We start from the raw sequence: 16,571 nt of genomic DNA on the forward strand, positions 1-16,571 counted from the left end.
TTGATTTTCATTTTGAATATTACATAACAGTAAAAAAGACAAATGTAAAATAATATCACCAAATCATATTGGTAGCTAGAAAATAAAGTTATCGACTTCATGTAGTTTTAAACAATAAAAATTTGAATACTTCATTTAAGGCTTTTTTGTGAATATAAAGTTTCAATGAAAAAAATGAGGAGAGATATGTGCCAAATTCCTACCTAATTTCTGATCTAGGTAGAGAATTGTGACTTTTTTGTATCATTGAAAGGAATTAGGGTGTTTTTTTTAATCTTCAAACTTTTGAAATTTTTATGTTCTAACTTAATTTGCTATTAAAGTAGTAAACATGACTATATTTCATTGTATCTCTGGCTTTGATGATACCTTTGGTGTTCCTATGTGGATTCTGAGTTTTGCTGACACAATGCTAAGGACATTGAGTAACAGGAAATGATCATTTACGGAATTAAAAAAAAAGGAAAACCTCCCTCTTCTATGAAATACTTTTATATGGATACTATTTGTTCTCCTACTGACCTTCCCTCGCCCTTAAGAATCATGGAAAATTTAAGATACCATTACAAGAACTGAGGACTGAAACAAAACGAAGTTGGAAGCGCTTCAGCTTGGCAAATTGACATGCTGTTTTTGTATTTATGTCTTTCAACTTTAACACCGACAATTTATTAAGTGAGACTGAACGCCAGAGCGGAAGCTGCAAATCCTGTTTGGACACCGTTGAGGAAGGAAGCCGGGACTTTATGGGGCACCCCCTTCCTCTCGGCCACTGACCAGGAAAGCCATCTTTCTGCATGAAAGCTCTTCAATCTGAGAGGCGGGGTGCTTTGGGAAGGAAGATGACCTCTCCCTTGTAAAGTAGAATTGCTGTTTCCCCGCCGTGACTTAGTCAACTCATTTCCACCAGGGTTTATAAGAACACTTGTGTGAATGACTGTAGTGACAGCAATAGTCATTTAAAATATGGCTCAAATTCCTGGCCTTCCAGTTTTCCAAGTTATTTGAATTATCAAGCATTGCAGTCACAAATCGAATGCTTGATAAACCCAGGTTGTGCTGAGGCCCTACAGAGTGGAGTAAGTTTCCTAAATACCAGAGGTTTCCAGCATCCTCGGAAAAGCACGGATACTCTCAGTCTGAAGAGAGAACAAAGAATTCTATAGTTAGCATGATTTTCAGGGAGCCAAAGACTTTCTGAAATGCCATGGTAGGCCATGTTTGTTGAGATGTCCTTTTTCTGAGAACTTCAGGCAGGTAGCATAGAGAGGGGAAATGCTGTGACATGCTGGATGGAAGTCAGAGGGACTTGTTACTGTCAAAGATAGGGATGTGTAGGCATTTTGTGCATCTTGAATGATTTGGGATCTTGACTTCAAATTCACTTAGGTTTTGGTTTAATGGATATGAATTTTGGAGTGACCATTGAATCACTGACAGCTTCATAATTAAAATTAGTTCCTTTACTCATTTCCTTATGATTCTTTAATATTTTGGGGGAATGGTTTAATAGTTAAAGTAAAACTGCTAAGAAAAGAGGACCATTTTCATCCATTGTTAGATTCTTATATCTTCAAGTGGATTTTATCTGCTTTTTTTTCATTAATGTAGTGTCCAGTACATTGTATTACATACTTTTAACCATCATATAACCTTAGTATTTTCTGATTCATAACAGTTTCCTACTCTGTCACTTTTTCTCCATAATCTTGATAATTTTTAGTAATATTGGCCAGAAATTTTGGAGAGTGTTCATCATATTTGAGTTTGAGAAAAATGTGGTCTTCAGAATTTGGGAGCAAGAAACTTCCTGTCACCATGTCATAATCTGCACCACTAGGTTTGTGTCAACACCCCACTTTGAGCCAATGGTTGCTACTTTATCTTCCTATCAATTACAATGCCACTCTAGAATTAAAAGTTGATTTATCTTTCATTTAGTACCTGTCTAATATTTGTTTCATATATAATCATATAGTGGTAAAAATGAGATCAACATAAAAACTGTAACTAAATTACCAAGTCATGCTAGTGGATAAAAAAAATGAGTTGTAGAGCACATTTTTACAGAGGCAAAAAAATTAAATATATTTTCAACTTAGTCAAAGTTAGTTTTGGCTTTTCAATTTAAAACCCACAAAACATTGGCACCAATATGTACTTTGTCTTTTATTTCTAACAGATTAGAGATGGACAACCAAATTGTTATGTGTTGAAGAATAAAGATTTGGAACAAGCTTTTAAAGGACTTCTTTACTTAGAGATGGACCTCATATATAATCCAGTAAGTATCCCCAGGATGGTGTTCAGCCTATGTGGTCTTAGTTTAATGTCACATATTTCAGAATTGAAGCTGGAGAACAAATGGTGTTGTGTTTATACCTCAGTCATAAAATCCATGTTGACTGTTTCAGGTTTCAAATAGTTGAGTTAGCAGGATTGATGAGGTTTAAATTCTCCATAATCTACATGTCAAGGAAAAAATTAAAAATAAAGGAAAAGGTAGTCTTTGTATATATATGTGTATGTACTTTGTATATCTACATATCATCTACTGATTACATAGATATATGATGCATTATACATACAGATATTCCATTCTATAAACATAAAATTACTGTTTTATATATAAGCTACATATAATATATAGCATATCTTTTTAATCTATGATATGCAAGCTGTGTGATCTCTAAAACAATGAGTATCATAGATATTATATCTCTGTAGTCTCCTCAGTAATGCTGAAATCGGGAGATAGTAATCAATATAACTGTGTTCTCCACCGTCCCTTCCTTTTCCACTCAAATACACCATCTGTCTAGTTTGCTGGAGAGGTGACCCAATCTGCTACTTTCTTCTGGGAAGCACTTGTGTATGGATTATATGGAGATTATGTTATTCAGCCAAGACATGGGTGCAGTCACAGGTGGAAATGTGTTGGTTAAGAGATACAGTGGAGGTAGATTTGCCTTTCAGGGTTTGAAGCTTTCCCTCACATGGATGGTTTGAACAAGTCAGTAAATCCCCCTGGGGCTCAGTTTTCCCTCTGTAAACGAGCTAACATGGCCCATTTACTTGCTTTTTCAGGTCACTGGAGGTAATGAGATTGTCTGTGAAAATGTTGTTTTCATGGACTGAGAACTGTCATTCCTGTTTTAGGTGCATTTGACAAAAGTTCAGTTCAAAATGAGAGAAGAATTTTTTGTCATTTAGATTAGCATGAAAATTTATGAAGCTTGGTGTCTGTCCTGGTTTGAAATACTTCTGTGGGTTTATCCAACTGATGACAAAACTGTCCTAGGTCCAGCCTGATTTACCCAGGGACTTTATGACTCTGAGACCCTGGAAAGTGGCCAGGCATGACTGGATCCACTACTTTCTGGTATCTACCCATGGCCTGTGAGATAAAAGGTCTCATTTTCTGTGATCTTCTCAGCCACTCAGGAGGAAAATATCCATATAACAGCCATGTTTTTCTAGGTCAAAGCAAGTATCAGGACCTTCGCTCCAAAAGAGAAGCGCTTTGTGGAAGATAGTCGCAAGCTGTCCAAAAAGGTAGGGGGCGCTCAACAACTGGCCTCTGAGTACATTCAGCGCCCAGGATCCAAGGGTTTGTGGTCGTGGCTGGGCTGTCTTCCACACTATTCCTCTCCCATTCATTTTTCCTCTGGGCTCCTCCTCTTTTTACTCCTCTCTCTTGTCTTCTCTTTCTAAAATGGGGCTTCGGCCAGGTCAATGAGGAGGGACTTAAAGCTTCCAGGTGAGGAAAGATGGGGGCGTGCGCCCTGCGGTGTGCCAGGCGGATCTCTAAAAGTGAGCATGGATCACAGACAACGTAAATTTCTTTGTCTGCCCTCTTCACTCGCTTCATTTTGGTTTCTCCTTTCCCAGCTGAACACAAGGGCTCTCTTCTGTTTGTTCAGTGGATGGAGGAATTTCCTAAGGTACTGAGGAAGCTTCTAGCCTCCGATTCACCTATTTGCAACCTGTGTCTAAATTTAGGGCGTGTAGGTGCTTTACCCCATATTGAATCAGCCGTCTTTCTGTTTGCCCATCACCCTGAATTCTTATCAGTTCAACCAAAGGTAAAGATCTAGGATGAGGAGGGAGGAGCTTCATATTCCAAAAGAAAAACCATGACCTTTGCATTTCTTTCTTCTGTGTCCCTCCCTGTCCTCTTTAGATAGTCCAGGATTTCAGTCAGGACCCATTGTTCTTCTTCAGTTGTGTAACAAAGAACAAAGTGTCCCCCCTTTAAAAGTGTTTATTACTTCCACAGCTTCCTCTGGGGTGAGCAGCTGTGCATGACACAAAGCAGTTAAATACAAAGCAATCTTATCTTCCTTTTGTTTCCCATGAACTTCTGGGCCCCCACACTGGGGAAAGGATTTAACCATCTTCTGGAGGGAAGTAACGGAGTGTTTTGTTTTCTTTTGGTAGCATGGAGCCATAGTCATTGTGTGTAATCCGAGTAAAAGTCTTCATTTTTATTATTAGTTTTCTTTGTCTTTCGCTCTGTTTACTTGAAAGTTAAAACCAAAGTGGACATAGGCAGGGTGACAGCTTTGCAAGCAAATCAAAATACTGTGCCTCCCGCTGGGAGAAAAGAGATTTCCTTTACAAAACAACTTGGCCCCTGGGGTGGCTTTGGCTTGAGAGTAGAGGGAGAATCTAGGGCAAGATTCCCTGGGTGGGTCACGACCCTCTTCAAGTACCACACACTTCTGGGTTACCTCAGATGGTCATAAATTGAGATTTTACTGATGAAACGAATACGTAAAACCGAGTCACTAATTCTCACAACCACCTGTAAGGTTGAAAACCATGCCAATCCTTTTGGGCAGCAAGGCTTGAGGAACCTGCTGACCACCGTGCAGCTGGGAAAGGGGCGACTGTGTTTCCTTACTTACACCCTTTGGTCCAGCTCATCTGCAATTCTGTGGCTCTCCTAATGCTATTCTCTCCAGTTGCCACCGTACTGAATAACATCTTGACACTCATTCCCATTCTCTGAGCATACTCTGTCTCAGGATTGCTCGTTCTTGCTCTGTCTCTCCTTGCCACACCGTGCACATGCATGCACACGGGACTCGTGTACCCCAAATGCCTCTCTCTCTCTCTCTCTCTCTCTCTCTCTCTCTCTCTCTCTCTCTCTCTCTCTCTCTCTCTCTCTCTCTCTCTCTCTCTCTCTCTCTCTCTCTCTCTCTCTCTCTCTGTGTATGTGTTGTCAGCTCAGTCTTGGACTGAACACTATTAAAACAAGCTGTTTTTTTTTTCAGACAATGAGCCGTAACATAGGCAGGAAATTCTTGTTGCCTGTGGATGACGATATTTTGAAATAGTTTTAGAAGCAAAACTTTGTACTTTTTTAATTGGCCCTGTACATAACACAATTTTCAACAGCCAGGGCAGCTGATACAAGGAAACATCCAGGGATTGTAAATCTAATCTACTTCTCTGTTTTCCATCTTTGAAAACACAGATCTTATCAAGAGATGCAGACAGGGTGAAGAGACTCACTATGGCAGTATGGAATACAATACAGTTCTTCAAAAGCTGCTTCCAGTGGGAGTCCACATTGAGAAGTTCAATAGCATTTGTGGTAAGGTTTTTTTTTCCTCCATAATGTTCACATTGTTTGCTGTTTATTTGTATCCATTCACCTCTCTAAAATATATTATCACACAGGGAATTAGTCTTTATGAGACTGTACCTGGGTAAACGTTACCCATAAAAATTCTTTAAATTATTCAAATACTGTTCATGCATCATTGCTCACTCAGCTTCAAAGAACCATGTTTCTGTGATGGTTCTCTATGTTTCTGTGATGTTATTGCAGTGTACTGATATAGTCTTTACATGCTCTATAAAAAGTGGCAGCTGAGCCAGGTGTTGGTGGTGCATGCCTTTAATCCCAGCACTAGGGAGACAGAGGCAGGCAGATCTCTGTGAGGTTGAGGCCTACCTAGTCTATAGAGCGAATTCCAGGACAACCTCCAAAGCAATACAGAGAAACCCTGTCTCAAAAAAACAAAGTGGCAGCTAGTAAGTAGTGTGACTAAATTATAACTAACTGGTTCTCCTTTAGTTTTTTAGTAAATCATTCACAAAATTCAGTATTGAAAATGTGTCCCCATCAAGCTTTGCATGTAATTCATTGCTGTACATTAAAACGGGACGCAATACTGACTCACATATATGAGATACACCAATTTTTCTCAGAACATTGGCCCGTTCTCAGGAGTATAATATCATAGAGTTAGAGAGTTTTAAGAAGTTGTCACGCCTCCCGAGACTGTTACTGAGAGTCCATGGGTCTTTGAAGAACATCACATTTGGCACCACAGCCTCGACTGACTTCTCTGGGCATTCTCTCTCAATTGTAAAGGCACTGGTTCTTCATCAGATTGACAGTGTCAGCTATGGAGGAGATACCTGGATTCCTACCGCCTTATATGTCATTTATACCAGGTATTAATGGTGAATTTCTATATGGTTTCTGTATAGTTAAGAGATTGCAACTGTTAGACTATATATGTCATAACCCAAGGCAAGTTGGATTCTGTTTTCTGTTGCCAGTACATCCTCCATGTTTTCTTCTGCCTTGTAGCCTCAGCCTTAATTTAGAATATGTATATATCACATAAATATAATGATGAGATCAAGCTGATACAGAAATAAAATATAAACAAACTGTTACATACATGTGTGTGTCTTTATATATGAACATAAGATATTAGTGCTTTATTGTGACCTCAAAGTAATGTCAACATTTTTTTTTACCAAACCAATTACGTCAGTTCCATAAGAGACTTTTTCTTTGCCACTGGGCAGCATTTTGATTGGTTTATTTTTATTTTTGCATCGTTTCAGAGCATCTACGTCTCTGTCATTGTCCTGGCATTTTTTTTAGCCACCTCCATCTCTTACAGCCTCCCCAGCTGATGGCTTCATATCTTAGGCTCCTCTTGCACCCCCAGGTCCACTTCCTGCCCAGATTCCCTTTCCAAACTTTCCATGGGCTGTTGTGAACAACTGTGTGCCTCAGAGGAAAGTGAACACAATTGGTGACTGCTTCCAGCCAGTACTCTGGCCAGCCGCGTGAGGGGTAGAGGATCCCCCCTCCTTTTTTTGTAGTTGATTTCTGGCTCTGAGACTTTAGAAAAACAGATCTGCTGCCCTGGATTCGGTAAGGGGATGACAGAAATGATTAATGGGCTGCCGGCCTGATCAGAAGAAAGATTAAAACAAATGAATGGAAACAGGTTGTCCAGTAAAGTGTACTTCTGGACAGGAAGGGAGCCTTGCCAGGGGCCTCTCCTCCACTGGCTCAGTGTGGGTGAGTCCTCTCTGCTGGGCAAACCTCGGAGAAGAGCCAGCACCAGGGTGTCAAGACTGCAACAATGTTCCTTGGTACTACAAGTTGCCAGGCAGATGGACACCAGTGCTGTCCTCTCCTCCCTGATTTATTGAAGCCCTATGCCCAAGGATACATGGACTATGAGATTGTGGCAAGCTCTACTGCTTACATGGATGGCATATTTCCTTCAACACATCACGGAAAAAGGATCAGATTTAGTCACATACACTGTAGAGTTGACTGGCTGTGCCCATGCACTTCAATTCCACAGACCCAACCAGCTACAACTAAAAAAACCCTTCAAAATGACATCCGTACTGAACAAGTACAGACGTTTCTCTTGTCTTTACTCACATGAAATAGTATCACAGCTATCTGTACTTCATTTGCATTTCATTTCAGGTTATAGTAGCAATCTGGAAATGTTTTATAGGATATGTGTATGTTACAGTGCAGATGATGACATTGGAAATATGGTACTTGAGCACCTGTGGGGCTCTGGATGTCTGAGGGGGGATCTTAGAACCAGAACCCCAAGAATAATGAGGGATTACTATATACATAGAGCATATCACTTATCCTGAGTATTGAAATGCATTCATGTGCCAAAGTTTATAACATATACATCGTGCCTAACCATGGTGGATCTCAGAGACACCAAGACACTGAAAGGCAGATAGTTTCTGCCCCAAGCTAATGAAATGGGATTTTATTAAACCCTTTCAATTACTGTTTACCACCGTTATAATTATTCCAGTGCAGTTTCTGCTTTTTAAAATAAGGACTAGATGGCTGGAGAGATGTCACAGCCGTTAAAGGCTAGGCTCACAACCAAAAATATAAAACCAGGACTAGATTAAAATACACCTGAAGGACAGAATGAAGGGTGTGTGTGTGTGTGTGTGTGTGTGTGTGTGTGTGTGTGTGTGAGCACACACATTCTACCCTGTCTTCAGTTGTTTAAAGTACATCATGAGTAGTCAAGCTCTTTTGGAGAAGGCATGTTTTGTACATAGAGTATTCTGTGGGCTTGTCCATTGCCCATAGAGTTCTGTTGAGACTGCCACTAGGGATGTTGCTGTGCCCTTGAGTATATGGAACTCTGTCATAGATTGTCTATCAGAAGAAAGTAGCTCCTCAACTAGACTGAGCCAGAAAGATGAAATGTGGTTGAGAGAAGGAAGCTCAGCATCCTCTTAGTCTGGCTTTCCTTGCAAGGATGATGCGTCTTATCACCACTGGTCCCAACTAATGGTTCTGCTGTGGTCTAGTTAGGACCGGGTGCCGCTGCTTTTTTTTCACCAACTTAGCACTTCCTTTATGTTCCACCTGCTAGCTTGGGTGTTACAATGGAGGACAGCTTTGTGGGTGTCCGAAGCATAGGTTTAAGCTGAGAATTTATTCAGCATCCAGATTGTATTTGAAGGTCCTTATCTTCTATTGGAAATGAAGATGACAGCTCGTGTTAGGCTACTGGAGGGCTGAAAAGAACAATTTTGCTCAAGCTATCTATGATAGGACTTTCCCTGTCCCTGCCTGTAAATGATGTAATGCTAGCACACTACATACTCAGGGGAGAAAGGAAAATACTTCTTTCTTCAGTTTGCTCCAAATACTAACTTCATATTCTTTCTTGTTCTTCCAGATAAGACAAAACATGTGCATTGTGGGATTATATTTATACGCTGGTTATTAATGTTAAGTCTTCAGGGAAGCAGGCCATACATTTCCTGGGATCCCTATGGGTGTGTGTGCTCAGATCCTCCCTTGTGGGAAGCTTCAGTTTAAAATTGAATCAGTGTTTTGGGGTCTAAGTCCAGGGAAGACTTCATCATGCTAGATTATCAGAGCATAAACCCGATTCACTCTAGCACTTATCCCCTTGATCCTATGTGGGTGGCTACATGGAATCGCCAGTGCCAGGGAAAGGATGCTGTCTTGAATACTTCCTGATACCTGCTATGTTAAAATTGCTGTGTTGGAGAATTTGTTGTTGCAAAAATTCAATTCAAAGAAGAGACCATCCATTTGAGGGGGGAGCATGTGAAGAATAGTTGGAAGGTGGGGACATCGGAGAGGTTTAAGGGAAGAAAGGGAAGGGGAAATCACTATATTTTAATTTAAAATATATTTGATATAAGTATTTAATTAAAGTACAGTTCCAAAGCAAATCTAATGCAATACAATGAAACATACTTTATAAATGTTAAGTTTGCATTATATGGGGAATGGTCAAAACATACAAAATCATGTTTCTCACCTCATTAGGCAGAATATTTCAAATAAAATGGTTATTTTTCTTTAGAGATTGTGCTCTCTTCATGTACCTTTGCTAAATATATTGGTTCATTTTTCTCTCTGAGTTTTAAGTTAATTCATGCTAAATTAACTATATATTTCCTCTCTTCAAAAAGTCATTTTCTTGACTTTCCCAATTGAAAGCCAATGTAAGTGTTGAGATCTTGACAGAGAAAAACTGTGGCAAACATATTGTACATAGGAATAAGTATGTCTGTTAGCATCCTGCTCTGTGAATTGACTTGAAAACATGACATTTATCCATGTGCACATGGTTGTACCCACACAAACCTGGAACTCTGGGGATACTAAGAGCTCAAATTACAGCTTTTCTGACTGGGTGTATCCATCCTAACCAATGCTCAAATGTTAATTCAGTGAGTTCCCATACGAACTGCAGATGTAGATACAAATCTGGGCCCACTTTTTCAGGTGAATATGTGAGCCCATGTAGTAGACATGTTGGTTTTGTGTGTTTGTAGGATGCATGAAATCTCGATCGTCTTGGTTTACAAGGGCCTTGCTTTTTTCTAGGGCTGGACACTACTTGCTACTGATGCTCACGATTCGATGCCACTCTTGTCTTTGGGTTTACATTATGACTCTCAGAACAAGCTTAGTGATTACTTGAGATTACATTACTTAGTGATGCCTTGACACTGTGTACATCAGGGAGACCCCTCTTGCTAGGCTCTGAGAGAAGGGTGCCTACCCGTGTGGGACTAGTTATTCCTCCATAGGTCACTTTGTTCTGAGTGATGGGCTAAAATTAAATAAGAGAGACATGTTTATGATGCCACTGAAAAACAGTTCCAGCCTCAGGAATTATGCGACCATATCCACTTTGGAACTCACAAACACGATCTAGGAAGCACCAGCTCTATATTAATTCCTAGTTGGAAGTTGGTTCTTCCCCCCCCCATTGGAAGGATAATCTTACATGATTCTGAAGTGTATTTAGAGAAAGTGTAAACAACAGCTGAGTAAATGGATCATGAAAGAAATTTCTACTTTTTAAGTCTTCTTTAAGGTTTCAAGTTGTTAAAAAGAAGATAGAGTGTAGAGTCATTGTGGACAGTAACAAGTGCCTACTGGTTACCTTACACAACCAGTAAATAAGCAGGCATTTCTGGTGAAGTTTAATCCCCATAGTGTGTCTATGATAGCACATCATTTGATAGTGGACTAACTCACAAAACATGCTTTTGCATTGTGATATGATATCGTGTATTGTAGAATCAATTGTAAATATGTGATTTTGCTGTTCTCTTTTTCTGTATAGATTTATGCACTATCTCAAGACTGTTAAAAGATATAAAGTTATTGTGTAAAAACATTTTCTATGTGATTAAAAATAACAATTACCAAAATATGGCCTCATCACAAGGTTACTTTTAATAGCAAAGCTCCCACGATGCTTTTAAAGTAATGTTGCCTTTATGGCATTGTGTCTTTCCACCAATCTTTCAGATAGACACTTACTATCCTGAGAGAGGCTAGTGTGCAGGGCATTGATGGATTCCTTGTTTTATTAAATTTTTCCTTAGACATTTGCTGTTAAAAAGTAATCTAAATCTACCATATATCAATGGACATCTTCATAAAGCTATGACTTTAACATCTGTGACTTTTTTCCTAAACTTTTTGAGTGTAAGAAAATGAAGAATTTTTCTTGAGTTGACAGGCCTTGTAATATGATATATAATTTAAGGTATCCATCAACCCCTCAAATAAGGTTCAGCATACAACTCTCCATTTCTTAGTCATAAGCAGGATTTAACATTTACAGACTCCTTTACAGTTTGAGATCCTAATGTATTAGGAAATACAAAATATGTTTTACTTTAAACTTAACCTAAACAGTAATAATGGAGCCAGCCATTCCAACACACAACAGAAATTGTGTAACACACACACACACACACACACAGACACACAGGAGACAGAGAGAGAATGACAGAGAGAGAGAGAGAGAGAGAGAGAGAGAGAGAGAGAGAGAGAGAGAGAGAGAGAGATAGGGTGCATTTAGTGAATAGTTGGCTCTGTTGAGCAGTACACCAGAGCAGTTTAGCAAAGCCTTGAGGTGACTGTTCGTTGTTTTACTTACTGCTACAACAAAACACCCTGACAGGAAAGGAATAGAGGTTCATATCAGCTTAGAGTAGGAGAATACTACTGTCCATCAAACTACGGAAGTAATGAGGTTGAGCTCTTAAAAAGGCCGCTGGCCATATGACCTCCAAGTCTGACTCTCAGGAATCAGGAAGGGATGGATGCTGTAACTCAGCCCACTTCTATTTTGTTCAAACAAGGACTACAGCCCACCAATAGTCAAGTGGTGCCACCAATAGTCAAGGTGGGTCTTGTCACCTCAGTGAACTCAGGCTGCAACCCCCTGCCACAGAAATGCCCAGTAATGCATCCTCATGGCGATCCTAGTGCCTGTGAAGTTTACAATTATTAATAACAATCACAGTGATCATGAGCCTCTAGGACATTCAACTTTATCTCCTTTTATTATGGATGGAAAAGACAGTCCTAAATTTGCTTCTGAACTCCTTAGATGGTGCCATTCAAATGGCTTCTTGATGATTTGGATATTGGTTCACAGCATCTAAAATACTTGGCTTTTTTCCCAAGCTCAATCACTAGTTTATTCATAACCAGCTGTACTTACATTTTATTACTATTTTGCGACTGTCTTCATACGTACTGATGGCCACCACTGTTCATATCTTATGGTCAGTACCTGTGAAGTTGGAGTTTAAAGTTGAATGATACTTTTATAAGAGGAAATGAAAATAAACACAAGGTTTGACCCATTTTACGTGAAGGGGAGAGTTTCTTAAGACATCTTAACAGTATATGCATGCACACACACAATAGGCATACAAAATTTACAATTCTTGGTATATTATTTGCTTTAATATTGATACAATGATCTCTCACATCCTTAACATGGAAGACTACCTAATGAGCTTCCAAAAACATTGTAAAGATTTTTTTCTCTGACACTTTTTAAAAGAAGAACAATTCATCATTGTACATTGTGATTATAATTTTACAACATAATTGTACCTTATATTGACAACTTCTCAGGCATTAACTAATTATGCCATTTAATAAAATTATAGTAATTGCATTTAAAAAATTATCCAAGGGAGATATAAAAGGACACTATTAACTATTTTAGCCGATTTTCATGTTTATGTTTTCAAACTTAAAATTGAATTGTGCTGGAAGACAGAATCATAGGACATGCAGACTGAGTCATTTAATATTTTAGAAGGTGCTGATTTTGACTCATAAAGACCAGGTTTTTATAGAGCAGTACACACTATCACACTCAGAAAGCCATGCCAGAGAGCAAAAGAATGACAAACTCAGTCTCTATGATTTTTGTTCTAGTCTCCACAATCAGAAGTCTGTTAATGCTGTTAGCGGTTCCCACTGTCCTCTTGTGCTGGACTTTGAGCACCCAATTCTATTTTAACTTGAAAACAACATCAGATATATGTACAAGGACAAAATGTGTGTGGGCAGCACATGCGTGCGCGCGCGCACACACACACACACACACACACACCATTTTCTGAGCTTTCTTGTAGATGCCTTGCGCTTTCAGATTCCAATGAGCTCAATTTACTTTAGTCTAATCTCCAGGAATACTCTATTTTAGTGAGCTTGAATATGGTTCTCACATTAGAATCTTAAATCTTAGATAAAGATAGGATTCTAGCACCCATGTGGCTCTTTTGTGTAGCTAATGGTTGGCTGCTTTCTTTACTGCCACCCCTCTTTCTATTATATTTCCTTCCCATTGCTGCTGGTGGTCCAGCATGCTTACCATAGTTACATATGGAGAGGCAAAAATGAGCTTCTCATACTATGTAACCATTGGTCCACAAAATTTCATCACCGGTTTTTCCTTTTCTTCCTGTGTACTCACCTCATGTACTCTTTCCTCTTTACCTTCCTGCTCCTCACTCCTCTGCAGTTCTTTGTTTCTTACTTTCTATCCCTACTGTTGTGACAGAATACTCTTTGACACAAGCAGCCGATGAAAGGAAAGGCTCATATTAACTCATAGTTACAGGGTACAGATGGTCCTGGTATGGGAGTCAAGGCATCAGGAACTTAAAGCGCTTGGTTACATAATATCCACAATCACACAGTCAGCAATGAATCCCTGTGCTCAGTTCACTTTCTTATCTTTATACAGAGGAGCATCCTAGCAAAACAATGGTGCTACCCACAGAGGGTGGCTCTACCCACCTCAGTTAAAGCAATCCAAAGAATTCTCCCAAGGCGTGCCCAGACACCCTTCACCCAGGTGACTCTAGATTCTCCCAAGGTGTGCCCAGACACCCGTCACCCAGGTGACTCTAGATTCAAGCCGACACCTTAGGCATCACACTTTGCCTTTCTTCTTGTATCCTTTCACTTTCCTCCTTGTAACAGAAAACAAGACAATGTTTTGAATACAAAAATGTTTAATGAGAAAAATCTCCTTGAAAACCAACTTTGATAATAGATAATAAACATGGAACAGGTGTCTTTTTTTAAAGGAAATAAGCTACAGGTAATGGTAGGAGTTGTTGAAAATACTGATGGGAATTGATGTTCTAGCAAAAGGCTTATTAACGGTATTTCATTGTGGAGTGTACGTTGTGGAGTAAAAAATGCCGACATCTGTGTTATGTGCTGTGGTGGATGTTCAAGAGCCGACTCCTTCCAGGGACTTCCTAGTATGCCTATAACCACCAAATCTCAAAGCAGTAACCTCCACCCTCAAGGATTTGATAACCGTCTTCACACTTGCATGGATTAAGTGCTTCACATCAAAAGCAGGACACACACACACACACACACACCCTCACACTCACACTCACACTGTGTTTGCTTGCTACATTAAGGAATCGTGCAGAGTGACAATATATATTTTATGGTATGGTATGGTATGGTATGATATGGTATGATATGGTATGGCATGGTATGGTATGTTATTGTATGTATGGTATGGTATGGTTTGGTACGGTATGCCATGCTTCGAATGACAAAGGTCTAGTCTTAAATTATTACTGTTGATGACAGTCCTGGGTACACAGTAGGCATCTAAACCTTGCTTCCTGGAAGAATGCTAGATCACTGGATTCCATCTGTTCCTTTTATTCCAATTCCTCCTCTGATGCACTAGCCTGTGACCTCTTTGGTGCAGAAAATCTGACAACTCTATTGTCATCTTGTTTGGTATGCATTTTTCTGACCATGTCTGTCCAGGGTAGTGCTAATTAGTAGCAAAATGGCCAAAAGGCAGCCAGCAACAGGAGGCTTGGGTGAGAGCTCTAACTGGAAAGCACAGTCATTGAATCTTGGGGCATTCATTTTATTTTATTTTATTTTTTAAGAGCAAAGAGGTTTTTTTTTCTCCTCTCCATCTGTTTCTTTAACATGACACCTGGATGTGAAAACATTTGCGGTGATGCAAAAATGGAAAAGAATATCTAGAAATAGAGAGAGGGAAGGGCACGTGTGAAAACAGCCACAACCATTCCCTGAATAGCTTTTGACCTGTTGAAGAACCGTGCTCCATGCTTATATCTCTGGCTAATTTGATATTGCCTTTTTGTTGCAGTCTGAGCTTTGTTATTTGTTTCTAAGCTATCATTTTTATTAGTCTCTCTGGCTGATCTTTTGGGGCTCCACATCAGGTGGCGTGTGCTCTCATTGTCTGGCTAGGCTCCGCCAACGGAAGGCCTTTTATTGCTGTGTGATGTGGGCGTGCTTGCCTGGGTAGCCTGTAATTAGACCCACCACAGGTGACAGTTACAAGAGAGCCCAGTAATCATTCTAGCTGCCTGATCTGATGTTTATGGAGAGCAACCTGCTTTGTGGTCTGGTTAGGGTTTACTGCTGGATTGCACTTCTGTCATTTGATTTATGCTTTTGAAAGGCAGGTTTTGTTACCTCTTCCTGGATCTTAGGGTTATGTCATTAGCTCTTTAAAATAACATATCTGTGTGTGTGTGTGTGTGTGTGTGTGTGTGTGTTATTTGTTTCTATTTGTATGTGTTGTTCAGTGGCCTAATAGTCCATATCTTACTTATGCCAAGAAACATATAATGATATGAGAAAAGCCATAATCAAATTCAGTGCACAGCCCTCTTCGCCATGCTCTTGAGCAGGGCTTATGAACTATTTTTGTTTCCCTGGGATCTTCAAACTACCACAATCCATACTTATTTTTCCCTGTGGCCCTTTGGAATGACTTTTCTATTTCTACCCAATCTCTTTAAAGTCTCTGTCAATTGTCATGGAGATGGCCTTCTTGTCAAAGAAAACGGTAAAAAAAAAAAAAAAGAAAAGAAAAGAAAAGGAAGACATGGTATACACTTCTTGGCAAAACCAATGCTAAATGAGGCAATCAGAGCTGCTGTTTGCATCTTGAAAAGATGGAGCCACAGAAGCTTTAAGTTGGAAGAATGTTTGTGTTCCATCAGAAGGGTAGAAACAAGGCCTTCCTTAGACTTCCCAGTGACAGAGTAACTAGCTTCCTCCCAACCCCCCAAACCGCAGCCTTAGACCATTTTTACAAGGTGTGACTTTTATTGGCATTCACTTTGGTATTATGGTTTTAGTTCCTGGATATGAATTAGGTCTACATGGCAGCCGCAGATTTTGTTGTTTTTTTAAACAGCACATTTCCCCCTCAAGTCCTCCTATTGAGAGCTAGTTTGTAAGTCAGTGGCGTTGCTCCCTGGGACATGAATCTGAATCATGACTCATGTGCATTTGGCTGACCCTTCTGTTAAGGCAAATGGGTCTCCATCATCAGGATGCTGTGAGCATAGAGCTGGCAATGATGGAGATGATGACAATGACTATAGAAGCCTGAGATCCATGTGTTTTCAAA

At 39.7% G+C, this 16,571-nt stretch overlaps 1 protein-coding gene across 5 annotated transcripts in view; it reads left to right on the forward strand.

Annotated features, from left to right (window-relative positions):
• Mctp2 (multiple C2 and transmembrane domain containing 2) overlaps positions 1-16,571 on the forward strand; it is a 241,787-nt gene that overhangs the window by 167,309 nt on the left and 57,907 nt on the right. For all 5 annotated transcript variants that reach the window (XM_005084546.4, XM_021235587.2, XM_040730276.1 and 2 more), the window contains 3 exons: positions 2,183-2,284; positions 3,481-3,555; positions 5,483-5,602. In XM_005084546.4, coding sequence (XP_005084603.1) covers positions 2,183-2,284; positions 3,481-3,555; positions 5,483-5,602 — 297 coding nt within the window. The remainder of the gene's footprint in view (positions 1-2,182; positions 2,285-3,480; positions 3,556-5,482; positions 5,603-16,571) is intronic.

Source organism: Mesocricetus auratus, unplaced genomic scaffold (assembly GCF_017639785.1).
Source record: "Mesocricetus auratus isolate SY011 unplaced genomic scaffold, BCM_Maur_2.0 Super-Scaffold_4256, whole genome shotgun sequence".
Classification (NCBI taxonomy): Eukaryota; Metazoa; Chordata; class Mammalia; order Rodentia; family Cricetidae; genus Mesocricetus; species Mesocricetus auratus.